Below are 16479 nucleotides of genomic sequence, written 5' to 3'. Positions count from 1 at the left end.
CTTAAAAGTGAGGTGGTTTGTATTCTGATAATTTTAAGAGCCATTCAATCCCCCAGTAAAGCACTATTACTATACACAGATTGAATTATTAACAGTTTTTACATTATGGTGCATCAGGCATATAAAGATAACAGGGGAGACTTAAAAAATAAAAATAAATTGAGTTGCTACCCACATCACTTACTACTTTCCTATTACTTCAAAAAGTAAACTGCACGATATGCCTTGTCAAAATTTTCCATAATATCTAGTAAGTCACTCTGGAAGTTTAAACCTATTAAACATACTTTTGCTTTTTATCTACTTTTTTTGGTAAGGCTTCTTTTAATTCATTTGTGGAAAACACATTGAGTGAGATGAAAAAATCAAGACCATTATAAGTAATAGTTTGGTACCTACACAGTGTGATAATCTATACAGTCCTCTTCATTAAATGAAGTGACATTTGTTACTTGATACCTTGCTTTTTTTCTCTCTTTTTTTTTCTTTTAGGCCTACTGTGTAACAGAACCTGGAGCAGGCTCTGATGTGGCAGGTATAAAAACGAGAGCTGAGAAGAAAGGAGATGAATATGTCATAAATGGTCAAAAGATGTGGATCACCAATGGTGGCAAAGCTAACTGGTACATTAACTGCTTATTAATCTGCTGTATGGTTTCAATTACTTTGTGTTCAGCCCTTCACCATGTTTTATATATAACAGAAAACTTCCTCTGATATACTAAAATAGGTATTAGGCTCTCTTTTATGATCCCTCTTCTAAATCTTCATGTTCATTACATTATATTCTGAGCTGTGATCAATATATCACTACAGAATTTTGCAGCTAACAATACACACTTGAGTGCCCCACAAGATCTACTAAGGAAACCACCAGATAACAAAACTTCTGAAAAATGTGTTTGATAGCAGCATGATTTAAAAGCCAGTCAATTCTATCTATTTTTAAAGGGAGGAAAAGTACAGAGGATGACTTACTTGCACAGTACTCAAAAGAACTTGTCTTATTATTCATTACTCTGCCTTGATTGTATACATGGTCATTGAGCATAGTTCTTTCTTCTAGCCACATATACGGCTAGAAGACGCTTGTCACTTCCCACACAGATGGTTATAAAAAGCAGTTACATTTGTGTGGTGTCTTAAAAAGAATACTTTCCGAGCTATCCCCAAATCTAGATGTTGTTGCCTTGAAGTCTGAAAAAAGCATTTTTTTAAAAAGTACAGTTCTCTCATCCTGCCCTAGTTAATATCCTGTACAACCTGCTTCAGAGAAATCCACTTAATGGCTCAAGATCTTTGAGGAACCATTTAATAGCACCTAGCATTTGTCTTATGTCATCAAAGAATACTACAAGGGTGACTTATCACATTTGTTGCTTTTTTCTTTTAGAAATGAGCTGCAACTTAGACATAGAAGAATAAAATTAATCCCCTCCATGGGATCATATGATAGTTCTAAAGATTTTCACACAATCACCTGCTCCCCTAATCCTTGATCTGCTATGAAATGACTCATCTCTGCAATAGCTTTATCATAACATTCCTAAAGATAGTAACTAATATAATAAAAATGTACATTACACTATGAGGAAAGGGTCCTTTGTATCCATTATTTGTCCTGTGTAATTTTGTTGGCACTTAGATACCACAGTGGTGGGTGTACTGGAAGTGCCTCAGTAGAAATATTTCCAATTTAAAGCCAGCTGTCTATTGTTCATGTCATCTACCAAAAGAAAAGAACTTAATGCTTCCCTTTTAGAATCTCTTGAAAGGGTTAATGTTATATGGTACTCAGTATCTATCTTAAAAAAACTTGTATCTGTTTATCTCTTAATCCTGAAGACAGGTTTGAGTCACTCAAGTTACTATGTGTTTGCACTAGGTATTTTTTGTTAGCTCGTTCCAATCCTGATCTGAAAGCCCCTGCCAGCAAAGCCTTTACTGGATTTATTGTGGAAGCAGACAGCCCTGGAATCCAAATTGGAAGAAAGGTGGAGTATATATGCATAGATATTTATAAGCGTGCTAGCTGGGGTACTAGGAGTTGCACTGCTCAGCTCAAAAACAGTAATGTTAAAGGAGAAAGTACTATTACTTGAATGCTTTTTAACATATTAGGTACACAACATAACTGTGCCTAGCACAAGAAAACTTTTTTGTACTCATTGCTATTTCTGTTTTCTGACTCATTTTTAAAGATGTTTGAAATAGACCTAGTAAGTCACCACTAATTTATCATATTAGTATTATGGGTTTATTTCAAGTCAACATGAGGCTTGGTCACCTGGATGGTTTTTAAAAAAAAAAAAAAAAAAAAAAAAACTGATTTGATCTTGTTTACACTGGTGGAACTCTATAAATAACCATGGAGTTACACCACTGTACATAAGAAATATGTGAAATCAGAATTGCAGCTAAGACCTCTTTTTCTTGCAAACAGAGGACTTTCTTTGTTTTGACTGCCGATCTGTGTGTGTCTGCAAGGAAGCATGACTGGTGGGAGTAAGGAAGGAGCAGCTTATCTGCAAAACCCCGCACCTTGAGTTCTGTCTGAAAAGATTTTACCTATTGTTTCAAGTAACACCTAACTATTGAAAATGAAAAACTACTTTTCCTCTATATTTTACTGTTGTGTATTTGACATAACTTCACGTATAGTCAGTTTCATTGGATCCTCTGCATAGCGAGCCTGTCTCTTTTTCTTGGTAAGGTGGGTGTTTAAAAAGCAGCAGGAAAGAAAAGGAAAAATGTGATTACACACCCACAAAAATTGTCAAGGAGATGGAGGTAGGGGGGAGAGAAGGGGAATGACTCATGGGCCAGTGTGGTACCTGAAACCATTTTGCCAACTTGTTTGGCAACTTGAAATGTCCATTTAATTAGAAGAGGAACATATGTCTCCTTTCCTTTCCTTTCCTGACTCCCAGCCATGGCTGTTCTGTCACTTGAACAGCACCACTATGCAGCAGGTGGAGCCATGTTACCAATCAAATGTGTTGTTTTACATTGTGGAGCAGTATCCTAAATGCTTGTTTACTGGTTGCTCTATTTCTTGGGAGTGATCAAAGGGACTCTGTCATATCAACTTAAACCTGAAATTTATATTTTTGTATTTTTTCAAATAAATTCAAAATTAAATCAACCTTGTACAAAACAAACTTCAATAGAAACATTTTTGACTTTGTAACATTTCAGTAGAATCTATTTCTGAAAGAATAATTTCTCTCAAAGAGCTTGTCACTAAAATGTTTTGTTGCTAGTGCATGAAAACCAAAAAGTGAAACTGCTTTAGAAAATGGCTGTAAGCAAAAGGTGAAACTAGCAGTTTTCATTGTGCTTAGAAAAATAAAGGGAATAAAAAGCATAAGTAAAAGAATGATTGATTTTTTTTTTTTTTTTATAAAAAATCATTGTTTTAATAAACTCCTTGAGTGTTTTTAGCATAAGTAAAGAAATTGTTTTTGGTTGCTTATTTATCAACTAGAAGTAACTCTTTAAGATTAAAACCACCAAATGCAGTTATGTCAAAGCTGTTTAAATTTTTGCTCTCAAGAGAGCTAATCTGTCTTTTGTTTAAAAATATGGTTTATAAAACAAAGGGCAGTGGTTAATTGCAATGCAAATAGGTATTTGCGTGTGGAGTTACCCAATATGCATGTCTAAGTGCTCTCTGGGTGCATCTGCTGTGTTTAACTTAGATTTTTTAAACCAAGTTTTCAGTTTCAATTTCTTTTCAAGTAAATCAAAATTTAGAAAACATCATGCCATGGAAGTATTCAGTTACAGTTATACCTTTTGTAAACTTCCTTTTCAGGAGATGAATATGGGTCAGCGCTGCTCAGATACAAGAGGTATTGTCTTTGAGGATGTGAGAGTGCCCAAAGAAAATGTTCTAAGTGCTGAGGGAGTTGGTTTTAAAATTGCTATGGGAGCTTTTGATAAAACCAGACCTCCAGTAAGTAGCAGAAATAAGGTGCTTTTTTAAAAAACAAACAAAAAAAACTAAGGTAAAAGTGGAGAATTCAGATTTTACTATGTACTGTATTTGAACTATACAGGTAGCAGCAGGTGCTGTTGGGCTAGCACAGAGAGCATTGGATGAAGCTACTAGGTATGCTTTGGAAAGAAAAACCTTTGGAAAACCAATTGTAGAGGTAAGTTAAGCAAAAAGTTACAAGCCACAGTTTCGTAGCACGTGCTGTTAAGATATTCTATTTTCATAGGACTACTTTACAGTATCCTTCTGCCCTCACTCTGCTTTTTCAAATGGGAAGGTAGAGTTGAGCACTCCATATAAAACCATAAATAAAGCTAACCAGGTACTAAGTCCAGAAATGTTTTTAAAGAATGAATTGGTAAATGGTGATAGGTCATTTGAAAGCAATGTGCTGGGGCTGAATTACATCAACCAGATACTTCAGTTTCCTTACTTATTGGGCAGGGAGCTGCAGGGAAGAGAAGACTTGATACCAACTTTTCTTTTTGATGTAAAGCAGGATACAGACCCCATTAATAATGTAGCTAAACGGTGCAGTTCAAAGCTAAATGTTGTAATTAAATAGGTTTTAATTTTTAATTACTTGAGACTATGCCCCGAGCTATAGGTGTGAGATTCTGCCATCCCATAGTATATCTCTGAACAGAATTAATTCCATATGCTGCTCTGCCCACAATATTAAAGAAGCTACATTGTTTCTTTTGTATTCCCTGTAGAATCCCAACTAGGCAATATTAACTTGCTTTTATTTTAACAATCGTAGCACCAAGCAGTGTCCTTCATGCTGGCTGAAATGGCAATGAAAGTGGAACTAGCTAGACTGGCTTGCCAAAGGGCTGCTTGGGAGATTGATGCGGGTCGCAGAAATACTTACTTCGCATCTATTGCCAAGGCATTTGCTGGTGACATTGCAAACCAACTAGCTTCAGATGCAGTCCAGATTTTTGGAGGAAATGGATTTAATAGTGAATATCCTGTAGAAAAACTAATGAGAGATGCCAAAATCTATCAGGTAAGTAAAACAAATAATTAAAATATTACTATAGGGGTCGTATTATGTCTATAAAATAAGCTAGTGGTTGCTTGCTTTTAAAATTGACTACTAAATAATATTTGAAAAGCTGCTTTCTCCCTGCCCACCTCACTTTTTTTGTGTGCAGATTTTGCTTTGCATCTTTCAAGGTAGGATGTATCTTCTAGGTAGACTGGGGAAGGAGGCTAGCCAAGAAGGCAGCTTGGGACTCTATCACTGAACTTGTTTTAGCCAAGGTTAAGCAGCATGTCGTAGTAGCACTTCATTCACTCCATTGCCCCTATTTTGGAGGGAACTGGGATGATGGATTGGAAAAAACAGTTCTGGGCTACCCCAGGAGTGAGGAAGGGGAGGATATTTGGCTTTAAGAGAGGCAAGTAGCTTCCAAAATCAGTGATGAGCCTTGGCATGTATTATCTGAAACTAAAGTTGATGACAGTCACTACTCTTTTTAGCTCTTAGAATTACTCTTGAGATCTGAGAGATGTGCTACGTGTGCCTTCAGTTTTTAGAACATTCATATATTATGTGGATATTTTTATTCTGGGACTTGAGTGTCTCTTTCCAAGTAAGAGCCATCTTTCTAAATGCTATCTTAAGTCTGAATACAGAAATATTGGCATGGCAAGTCCGCATATAGGCTAAAACACCATTCTTAAACTTGGCTTAAACATGCTTTGTCCTGACCCCACACTACATGGCCAGTACTTAAGCAGCCTGAATTAGTTTTAATGAAACATGGTTCTCAACCCAATTCAGATAACTCTTAAACTAAGCAGCATCATAAAGGACTGTGTGTAGTAAAAGGAAGGCTGCCTCTGTTAGCACTTTGTTGGTATAGCAGGTATCCAGTGTTGTCTTAGCAAGCTCCTCTGAAATGCTGCTGTGGCAGTTCAGTGAGGCTCAGTTTCACAGCAGGGAGCAGCACCTGGTTAGGGAGGTAAGAGGAAGCAGAGACTGAAAGGAAAGAAATCAAAATGTAGAGAAGAATATAGACTTTAATCCCCCACTTCAGTCTGTTCGTTCTTAAACAGTTTTTAAGGAAACTGAAATGATACAAAACAGTTAATATAAATAATCAAACTTACAGACTATTTTAAAAGGCTTTCTGAAGTGGAGATTGAATTTTCTTCTTCCTTACATGATGATCCACTGCACTTCCCTGTTGCAAAACTGGTGGTAATCTTCACCCATTTGCCAAGTCACATAGGCAGAACGGAGGGACCCATAATAAAAGCATTTTATGATTACTTAAACTAAAAGCCACTTCAAGTACTCAGAGTGCTGCAGTACTAGTGCCAAGCAGAAGTTATCTCAGGAACATTATTGATACTAATTACTCTTCTAAAGGAATGATTGTGAAAGAATTCCTTTGCACAACCAGGGGGCACAGTACTTTATTCCTAATACTAACTATCAAGTGCAGGAATAGGAGCAACTAAATAATTCTAAAAAGGATTTGGTTCTTTCACCACGCAATGCGTTTCCTAAGCCACAAAATATTTATCCAACCTTCCTGTGAAGATGCTGGCAAGTTCTAATGGTGTAAAGAGAGTTTAGAAACCATGTTCTGTGACTAACTATCAATGTAATTGGTGGGAAACTTTTCTTTGCTGCTCCTGTTGTTTTTGGTTCACATGAATGATATAAAACTATTTCATTATTCTCATTAATTATTATAGTCCTGAAGCTGTTCTGGTTTCCTCTTTATATATGAGAAAAAAAGAAAGGAAGCTGCAACCTTATTCTGTGTTTAGTACAGCACATTTCTATACCCTCTGCAGGACCTGAAGACTTGTATTCAGGTAGAATGCTGTCTAGTTCTCTTGTCCCATGACAGCAATCCTCTTCAACTTTTCCTCTACTTTATTTTTCTCCAATATAGGGAAGCAAAATAAGAAAGAAATGGGAGGCTTTCATCTTTGAGTTTATTCCTTGGTCTGGATTGAGGAGCCATTTTGTCAGTGTTCCTTGGGCAGCTCAGTTTTTCCACAAGCAAGCAATGGATAAGGCAACTGATGTCTGTAATCCTAGGCTCTGAAATTCATCTTCCAGTGATGCTCTTGAGCTTTCTCTCATGATTATTTGCCAGTCCATGAAGTGTGTAACATTAACTCTCATCCAGAAAATGGACAGCATTCATCTACAGCTGATAGACAAGGCCTGCATCCTTCAGAACAAGTGTTACTCTGGTAGTGAGATTAGTGTCTCGAGGCTTTTTTAAAAAGGGAGATTCTGTCTTGGACTATTCAAACTACACGTAATGGTCCAGATTCTCCCCTGTGGTGTGGCTGCTTCATAGCATAGTAGTATCCTCCAGCAGCACAAAAGCAGGTTTAGACTAAAGGGTATGTGGCTGGGACTTTCCTGTGACCTCTGGCTGCTCAAACAGCCTTTCAGGTCCATTGGCAGCTGGTGTGAGTTAGAGAAGCTAAGAAGCTGCTCTGACTCACACCAGAGAACCAGCTCAAGATAAGAGGAGCACAACTATGGCTTTGCATTCTCCAAGTTTAGCTGTGGCACATACAGCCAGCCAAGGATTGGGGCCCAGATCTTGTTCCAGTTCCATATGTGTGTCTGTTTCCTTTGCCAGTGAATCTATAAATAGTGTTACTGGACCATCTATTGGAAGGAAACAGGAAAGAGTTCTGAAAATCCAGCCCAATTACACAAGTCTCAGACAAAACATCCTCCCTTCCAGTTCTTTACCTTCTCTACAGAAAAGCACAGTCCACTCAAGATCTGTCCCAGTACCCTCTCTGGTCTCCGAGAGTTCCCCTTCAGGTTCAGACATCATGCCTTTACCTCTCCTGGACTGTAATCCCACAATTTTCCCATTCTTAGACTGGGCCCTGGGCTACTGTACCCTGTCATGCCCTGTGTATAAGCTATGCTTACCCAGCAGGGGTTTAACAGTTCTTCCCTTTGAAAGTCTGTGATCAGTGGTGAATATTGTGACCAGACAGCTTGTTAAAAACAAAGTATTGTTTCTGTCTCACAGTAGGAACAAAGCATAAAAGAAAAAGGATTTTAAAACAAATTATAATCTACCCATGTATCTGTCTTACCTGAGATAACATCTTACCATCCTGTGTTTATAACCTAAGCAGGCCAACCTTCAGACACCCCAGCAGGTGCCTATGTTGGTGTGGTTTCCCCAAACAGCTCCCCAGTCTCTTTATAAACTGATATTGACCTTTTGATCTTCTTGTGTTCCCAAGTCTTTCTGTCTAGCATTGTCTCTTAACAACCACAAAGTGCCTACCAAATAGTGACTTATTTTGAGTCAGTTTTCCTTTCTGTTTGTTTTTCCTGACATCTCCCCCTCCCCCATTACTAACCCAACATAGTCATACAGTAAACGTTGCCAATAACTAGGTCAACATACAATAGTAATAGAACAGATCCATGTCCATCGTAAGCTCTTCAAATATTTTTACTGTGTAACTAGGATGCCTTGGGTTTGTAAAATGGTTTTAGGTTGTCATCTTTATAAATGGCCTATTAAGTTTCAGAGTAATATCTTTTTATATCAGTCACAACATTTATCTGAGAAATCTATCCAGATGTTTGATTTTATGTTTCCTAAAGGGATCAGATTCTAGAAGCTCATTTCATAGAAAGGTTCAGAGGGAATTACAGTGCTGTTCTTCTTCAAGGAGATGCAATCGTGTATTCCACTTAGGTGTGTGCGTGTGCCCAATGCATTGGAGCCATTTTGCTTAGCAGTACCCATAGAGGGGCAGCGCTTGCACCTTGTGGTCATAGCTCCTCCCCTGGCTAATTTGAGGCAGCGTTGCCCTGACCCCTTCAGTTCCTTCTTACCGCCTATGGCTGGAGTTGGAGCTCTGTGAAGTTAAGACTACACGATCTCTCACTATATTAGAGTATTTTTTTTCTAGTTGTTAGGAGTATCCTTAGTGTTTGTTCAATTCACGTTATTTGTATTTAGTTAAGTACAACCCTGAGATGCCCTCACCAGGGTTTAAACATTGTCAGTCATGTGGGGGAGCGATTCCCAACAACAGTCTCCACACGTTGTGCTTGGGTGAAGCCCACATCAAGGAACAGTATTCAATCTGTAGATCGTTCACAAAATGGACTCAGGGCACGTCTTCACTACCCGCCGATTCGGCGGGTAGCAATTGATCTATTGGGGATCGACTTATCGTGTCTAGTGAAGACGCGATAAAATCGATCCCCGATGGCTCTGCCGTCGACTCCGGAAATCCACCGCGGCAAGAGGCGGAAGCGGAGTCGACGGCGGCGCGGCAGCGGTCGACTCGCCACCGTCCTCACACCCAGGTAAGTCAACCTAAAATACGCAACTTCAGCTACACAATTCACGTAGCTGAAGTTGCGTAACTTAGGTCGACGCCCCCCCCTGTAGTGTAGACCTAGCCTCAGATGTCTAGGGATCTTTGCCTAAAGCAGCACCTACTTGAACAGGCCATGCTTCAGCACCAAGGCTCTAGTCAGATTGGAGGACACCCTCTGGTTCTGAGAGTGCTGGTGCTGCAGGCTCTGGAGCAGGCGCCTCTCCAAAGAGACTGAGGAGCTGTTCCCCATTTAGTACACCGAGGAAAAGATTGCATAAGACCATTCCAGGTCTCATGGGCATTCTTCTGCCTCCCTCAGGAAGAGCACAGGGTTAGTGCTGGCGCGCAGGATGGCGCAGGTGCCTTTAACCCAACGTTTCTCAAATGTGGCTATGTGGAGCCACCAGGGGCTTTTCTTGCGGCCACAGCCTTCTGGGCTGTGATGGGGAAGGAGGAAAGCAATGGCCCCTCTCACAGGGCCACCAGCGGGGGTTGGACCCTGCCCCCCCTCCGGAGACACAAATGTTGGAAGTGCAGGCAGCTGGTGCATTGCCCACTTTCCCAAGGGCGGGGGGACAGGCTTCAGCTGCAGGACTTCAGGTTTCATCCGCGTGGTAGCAGGCTCTGGTTCCAAGCTCTGGTCCCAGGCTCACCGCCCACGCCATCGTCCCTCTGCCCCAGGGCTTAATTTGTCCCAGGACTTGCTGGGGCTGAGTAAGTCTCCTGTGAAAAGTGATATTAATCATTTTTCACAGCAGCAGACTTACTATCTAACAAGTTTAAAAAAAAAAAATCCAAAAAGGCAAAGGAAACAACAACAAAAAGACAAGAACACACAAAGCATCTTATTTGTGTTTCTATTCTGTTTAGGTCCAGTAAAGAATAGAGAACACTGTACTTTTTTTTTTTTTTTTTTAATTACTGAGTCTGGAAAAAACCTACATAAATAAATTACAATGATTTGGATGTGTATACATGCATATTTATTTGTTTTTTCTAAAGTTAATTAAATATTTTAGGAAAAATTGTCAGCAAGAGTTGGTGGCTGCACTCTGAGGCCACCAAAAATTTGTTGTGAGAATCCCTGCTCTAACCTCTCCATGGTGCTGAGTAGGGAGGTTAGAAATCCTGTACCGTCAACTCTGGTTCTGGATCCAGAGCATCCATTGAGTCCAGTATGGACAAGGGCGATGCCAACACTGATTGACTGTTTCCATGTTGGCAGCATACCAGGAAGCTACAAAAAGCAACAGAGGGTCCTGTGGCACCTCTAAGACTAACAGAAGTATTGGAGCATAAGCTTGCGTCTGATGAAGTGGGCATTCACCCACGAAAGCTTATGCTCCAATACTTCTGTTAGTCTTAAAGGTGCCACAGGACCCTCTGTTGCTTTTTACAGATTCAGACTAACACGGCTACCGCTCTGATACTTGACAGGAAGCTATAGACCTCCTCTGCCTTTCCATCTCGACCTCTCCCTTGGTCAAGGACATTGCTAGGGCTGCATCATTTATAGCCCCATTGGCTGGATGGGCCGCTGAACCCTCGGGTCTATCGGCACCACACTCCGATGTTCCCCTTCCACAGTCTGTGGAAGCAGGACCGGAACCAGGTTCAGTGCAAGGGACCTCCTTGGCACCATTGCATTTGGCACTGCCAACATTACTGTGGCAGCTCTCACCACCCTCCACTTCATCACCGTCACCTGCTTCAGTAATGCCACTGACTTCAGGGTCGACACTCCTTCCAGCACCGCCATACTCAGTGCCTTTGATACTGCTTCATTCAGTCCTTGCCTCGTTCTGGGCAACAAATGAGTTAGACTGGTTACTCGCTCCCTCAGGATTGGCTCCACCTTTATACCTGAAACCCAAGGCTTCTCGGCACTGAGGTCGGGATCTTCGTCCTCCTGCTCTCCATCACCTGACCCACATTGGGGACCATTTATGGAGCACTATGGGCACCAGAAGTGGCACTTGTCTTGCAGTTGGCAGAGGGGCCCCTGGCCCAGTGCCTGCTGGCCTCTAATGCCTGAAATCTCCAGAGAAGTATTTGAGCATTTATCATCGAAGGCTATTTAGTGGCCAACACGTTATTGTAGTCCATGCTGGATGTCATAAATGCTTCGGACAGAGTTATGGCTTCTGTGGTGACCATGAGAAGAACGTGCTGGCTGCAGAATTCAGGCATTGTTCCTGACATGCAGCAGGGCATAGAGGCTGGGTGGTGTTTTCACACAAGATGGATGAGACCCTACCCTCCTTCAAGGATTTTAAGGCTACCCTAAGTTCCTGAGGGGTGTATACACCAGCAGTGAAGAGGTGCCACTTCAGTGGTTAACCACAGCAACAATACCATCTGCAGTGCACCTTTGGGCAACCTTTTGCTCCCTTGAGACAGCGGGATTACCTCAGAAAGGGTCATAGATCCCAGACGAGGAGGCAGTCGAGTTCATGGTTTGACCAATCGATACACCTCCTGCTGGTGCCCCCCAAGTGCCCATTTTGACTCTGCTAGCCGATCGCTTGCCTAGGGGCAGGAATCATCTTGTGGACCATCTCAGCAGGAATTTTCCCCTGAACCATGAGTGGTCTCTAAAGCCCTGTGTTCTGCAAGTCATCTTTGCAGCGTAGGGCATCCCAATGATTGACCCGTTCGCTACAAGGGACAACAGGAAATGCCGTCTCTTCTGCTCTCAGGGTGGCCTCAAGGACACCTTCCATCTGATTTGGCAAGTGGCTCTCCTGCATGCTTTTCCTCTGATCCTGATCATTCCACAGGTCATCGTCAAGCTGAAAGGAGATCGGGCCAAGCTCATCCTCATTGCCCTGGCATGGCTGAGGCAGTGCTGGTTTTCCGACCTTCTTGCATTGTCACTTCGGCCTCCTTCCTCTCCATCCTGACCTGCTCATGCAGAACTACGGTCACACCTTGTATCCGGCACTCAGCTCCCTCCCTGCATCTTATGATGTGGCTGCTCTGTGGTTGAATGAGGAGGAAGAGTGATGTTCTGCAGCTGATCGATAGACGTATTCAGTAGTATAAAACCCTCTACCAGGATGGCCTATTTGGCAAAGTGGAAGCGTTTTTCAATGTGGTCATTGGCCTGCGGAGTTCAGCTGACACTAGCTAGTATCCAAGACACCTTGGACTATTTGCTACGTCTTCAGTTGTCAGGCTTACACTTAAGTCATTGAGGGTGCATCTAGCAGCAATCTCAGCCACTCATTCATGGAAGATCGGTGTTTTCCAAAGCCACGGTGGAAAGATTCTTCAAAGGAATCCTTCATCTCCACCTGCCGGTGCAGGAACCGGTTCCCTTGTGGGATGTTACCACCGTTTTAGTGACTCTTATGGGACCTCAGTTCGAGCCCCAGGCATCCTGCCCCTGTCCTCTCATGTCAAAAAACTGCCTTCCTCGTGGCAATATCTTCTTCGAGGAAAATGTGTGAATTGCAGGCAGAGCCTCCTTACACACAATTCTCCAAAGACAAAGTGATGTTTCGGCTGCACCCAAAGTTTGTCTCTCAAGTGGTCTCTGTTTAATTTAAACCAAGCAGTATATTTGCTTGTGTTTTTTCCTAAGCAGCATTCATCTCCAGAGGAGCAGTGTCTTCACACATAGAAGGTCAGACATAGTCTGATGTCCAATCTGGACAGGACTACAGCCTTTCAGGCTTCACCGTCTCTGTGTTTGTGTGGTCTGCAGGCAGTACGAAGGGACAGATGATCTCTAAGTGGATAAGTTCCAGCATCATGACTGCATATGAAATCGCTTTGGCTATGCTTCCTCTGTGGGGTGTGAGCTCATCCTATGAGCGTGCAATCTATATCAATAGCATTCCTAAGTGACATCTCAGTATTGGATATTTACAGGGCTGCCACATGGTTGTTGATACATACATTACAAACCATTGTGCCATTACCATGGTATCCAGAGCAGATGCAAACTTTGGGAAGGTGGTCGTGCAGTCCTTGTTTAAATAGACTTTGAGCCGCACCCCCTACAGATACTGCTTGAGTCACTTAAGTGGAATACCCAGCAGCATTTACTCAAAGGAGAAATGGTTACTTACTGTAACTGTAGTTCTTTTGAGACGTGATGCAGATGTGTATTCCACAACCCACCTTCTGTCCCCTCTGCATAGGCATCTAGTTTCTGGGCATTCAGTGCAAAGAAACTAAGGAGGGTCAGGGTGGCAATACCTCAATAGCCAGGGATGGGGCTATGGCCTCAAGGTGCGAGTGCTGCCCCTCTAGAGGGACTGTTAGGCAAAATTCTCCACATCTAAGTGGTGTGCGCACACATCTAAGTGGAATACATGTCTGCATTACATCTCAAAGAACCACAGTCGCAGTAAGTAACAGTTTCTTGTCCAAAGTATCCAGAGCCTTTTAGTTCTATAATTGCCTTATAAGTATTTTTATTATTTAAATCTTTCTCCCAGGAACTTGGATTTATTATTGTTGATTTTTATCATCAGTTTTCTTTGGGACTGAGGGAATGGTAAATGATTTTTATTTGAAAGAAAAAATCTGAGTATGTCTCTAAATTATCTACATTCATCTTCTCGGAACTTTGATTTTGATTAATCTTTTTTATAATTATGATGGATAATGTCTGTGCTTATATTTAAGAATTTTTAAAATTTTTATTGATTTAAATTTTCACCATTGCAGGAAATTATGGTGAGGTCAGGCAATTATTTAATGACAGTAGATGTTCAGATTCAAAAAGTTAAAGATTTATAAACCATTAATACATAAATTGTTAATATCACATGTCAAAATAAACAAAGTAAATATCCGTAAATCAAGAAATTGTATCTGTTTTACTATTTATTCGCTAGTCCCTTTGTAAAACACTAATTTTAAATTGCTGGATTTTGACTCTGATAAATTCTCAAGCAGTGTTGACCCTAAGTTATTTTTGTTGGAAATATATTTTTGTCAGTTTGTGCATGGTGAAAGCGATGTTTACTGACATTTACAGATAAAAATCTAATCCTTCCAAGCCTAGTTATGATTATCCCCATTAATCTCTCTGCAGGAGTTATATTTGTGATACATCAGCTAATTGTCTAAGGAATTAAAGAGAAGAAAGCTTCAAAGTAGTTTCTTTTGTGGTTTTGATTGGTCTCCTGTTGACATTTGTAGCAGTGTTTCATTATTAAACTTTCTTTAAAAATAATAAATTTGCTGAATTGATTGCAACATTCTTCTGAAGTCTGGATTGAGGAATTTTCATTCTTCAGACATTGATCATTGGTCACATGTTTTGGAGTGATTCTAATTTCCTTCAATATTCCATCTAACCGTACTTCTCTAGTTCTAGTTCCTATTCCTAATCTTTTGGGAAGTTTATGGAAAAGGATAATCCACAGTGTTGCCTCATCTGTCTGTAAAGAGTCTTTAAATGCCTTACTGTGTTTCATGCACTGTCACTGTAAAGTAAGTATCCCAGCCTCTGAAAGAGTTTGTTTTATTGCAGATTTATACCATCCTCCCATTTCTGATGCATGATACCTCACATGTCTCTTGCCCTCGATTACTTTTTGCACTTTATTGTCTGCCCTACTGTATCACTGCCTGATGACAGACTGCATGTGCTCTTGGCCATATGCTTCATCTGCAAAAACTTTGTTTCCCATCGGTTCTTTTGTTCCATTTCTGTACTTGATTTCATTCAGTACTTCATACATTCTTCCATAGGCTGTTCTGATAGTTATTTTCCCCCTTTGTTGTTCTCAATTTAGTCCCAATTACAAATCTAAGTAACCGTGACCATGATCTTATTTAGAAGCTCCCTCTGCACAACTTAAAAAATAACCTTTGTGCTTAAAGTGCCCAAAATTCTTGAGCCTGAAGCTTGTTTTTGTTTTCAAACATGGGGTGTTAACAGAACCCTTTCTTGTGATATTTCGTAACAAGACTTGTAGATTTTTCGTTGCTCAGATAATGTTTTGCAGTTATATACTGCCTTCCTTCTGGGAATCTTGAAACACCTGGTGGTGAAGATAATTATCCCTATTATGCAGTTGGTGAAACTGAGGCTGTGTGACCTTGACCAAATCTATAAAAGTCTTTAAAAGAGTTAGGAACTGAAATCATAACTCAGTTTTGTACTTTAACCACTGAATCATACTTTGTGTCTCCCATCATGCCTATTTTTGTGTACTGCCAAAAAGGATAAAGACCAAAATCCTGATTTCAATCCTAGCACAAAGAGCTTCATAGTAAATGTTTCATTTTGTTGCCAGCACACAGGCTAAAACAAAGGGGTGGTTTGAGCAACAGGAGATAAGGGGGGAGAGAGAGAGAGAGAGAGAGAGAACACCGTGCCAGAGAAGATACAAAAATGTGGGCTGAGAGATGAAAGAACACAGTATTACTGTGGGAGGAGGGAGGCATTGAAAACCTGATAAAATGGAGACAGAGACAACAAAAGAAGTTAAGAAAGTAAGGGGGGAAGTGGCCATGAACAGTTTAGGTAAAAAGAACAACACTGCTTTACATACTTCTGAAGCTTTTAACGTTTTGTATGTTGTATTGAAACTGATCTTGCTATTTTTAAAAAGCTTTTAAAAACTGGCAATGTAACACAATAATGTAATGGTATCATAATTCTTTTCAGATCTACGAAGGAACAGCTCAGATCCAAAGGCTGATCATAGCACGTGAACATGTTGCCAAGTTTAAAAGTTAAGCAAAAGCATTGATGTTGGCTGTCGATGCCTTTATAAAGGAAAAGAGGGCTTTAAACTTTTTCTTGAATGCAGTTTAAAAAGAAAAAAATAAGAACCTTTCATTCACACTTTTGTATTATGTACTTTCTTAAACATCAATTCCTCCCCCCCCCCCCCCCCAATACAAATTTGGTATTTTCTAAAGCATATCTTTGGCCTCCAATATGGTATTGTTTTTTCAATAGTACATTTTTTCTCCTTATAAGGGTCCAAACTTGCACACATTGGAGTACATTGTAGTTTCATCATTGAATTCAGTAGGAGCAGACTTGGACCTAAGCAAAGAAAAAAATATCGAAACCTTTAATAAAAAAGCTATTACTCTGTTTCCTCAGAGATCATGTTCTGCTTCGTAGGTTTCAATTTCTTCTGTGTACTTAC

General features: G+C 40.5%; 1 protein-coding gene and 1 non-coding gene across 2 annotated transcripts in view; both read left to right on the top strand.

Moving 5' to 3' along the window:
* LOC113407264 (medium-chain specific acyl-CoA dehydrogenase, mitochondrial) overlaps positions 1–16239 on the top strand; it is a 40329-nt gene extending 24090 nt beyond the window's left edge. The window contains exons 7-12 of the mRNA XM_026655579.2: positions 493–623; positions 1886–1994; positions 3818–3958; positions 4062–4157; positions 4764–5012; positions 15987–16239. Of these exons, the coding sequence (XP_026511364.1) occupies positions 493–623; positions 1886–1994; positions 3818–3958; positions 4062–4157; positions 4764–5012; positions 15987–16058 (798 nt within the window). The 3' untranslated portion in view covers positions 16059–16239. The remainder of the gene's footprint in view (positions 1–492; positions 624–1885; positions 1995–3817; positions 3959–4061; positions 4158–4763; positions 5013–15986) is intronic.
* LOC112109829 lies at positions 5422–5513 on the top strand. Its single transcript, XR_002908353.1, has one exon. It is a non-coding gene; the product is annotated as a small nucleolar RNA SNORD45 (small nucleolar RNA).
* Positions 16240–16479: the final 240 nt, after the last annotated feature.

This window comes from Terrapene carolina, unplaced genomic scaffold (genome assembly GCF_002925995.2).
Source record: "Terrapene carolina triunguis isolate 2854851 unplaced genomic scaffold, T_m_triunguis-2.0 Scaffold210, whole genome shotgun sequence".
NCBI classification, from domain to species: Eukaryota; Metazoa; Chordata; order Testudines; family Emydidae; genus Terrapene; species Terrapene triunguis.
The sequence above is the reverse complement of the archived record's forward strand: the minus strand, read 5'-3'. Positions and strand labels throughout refer to the sequence as shown.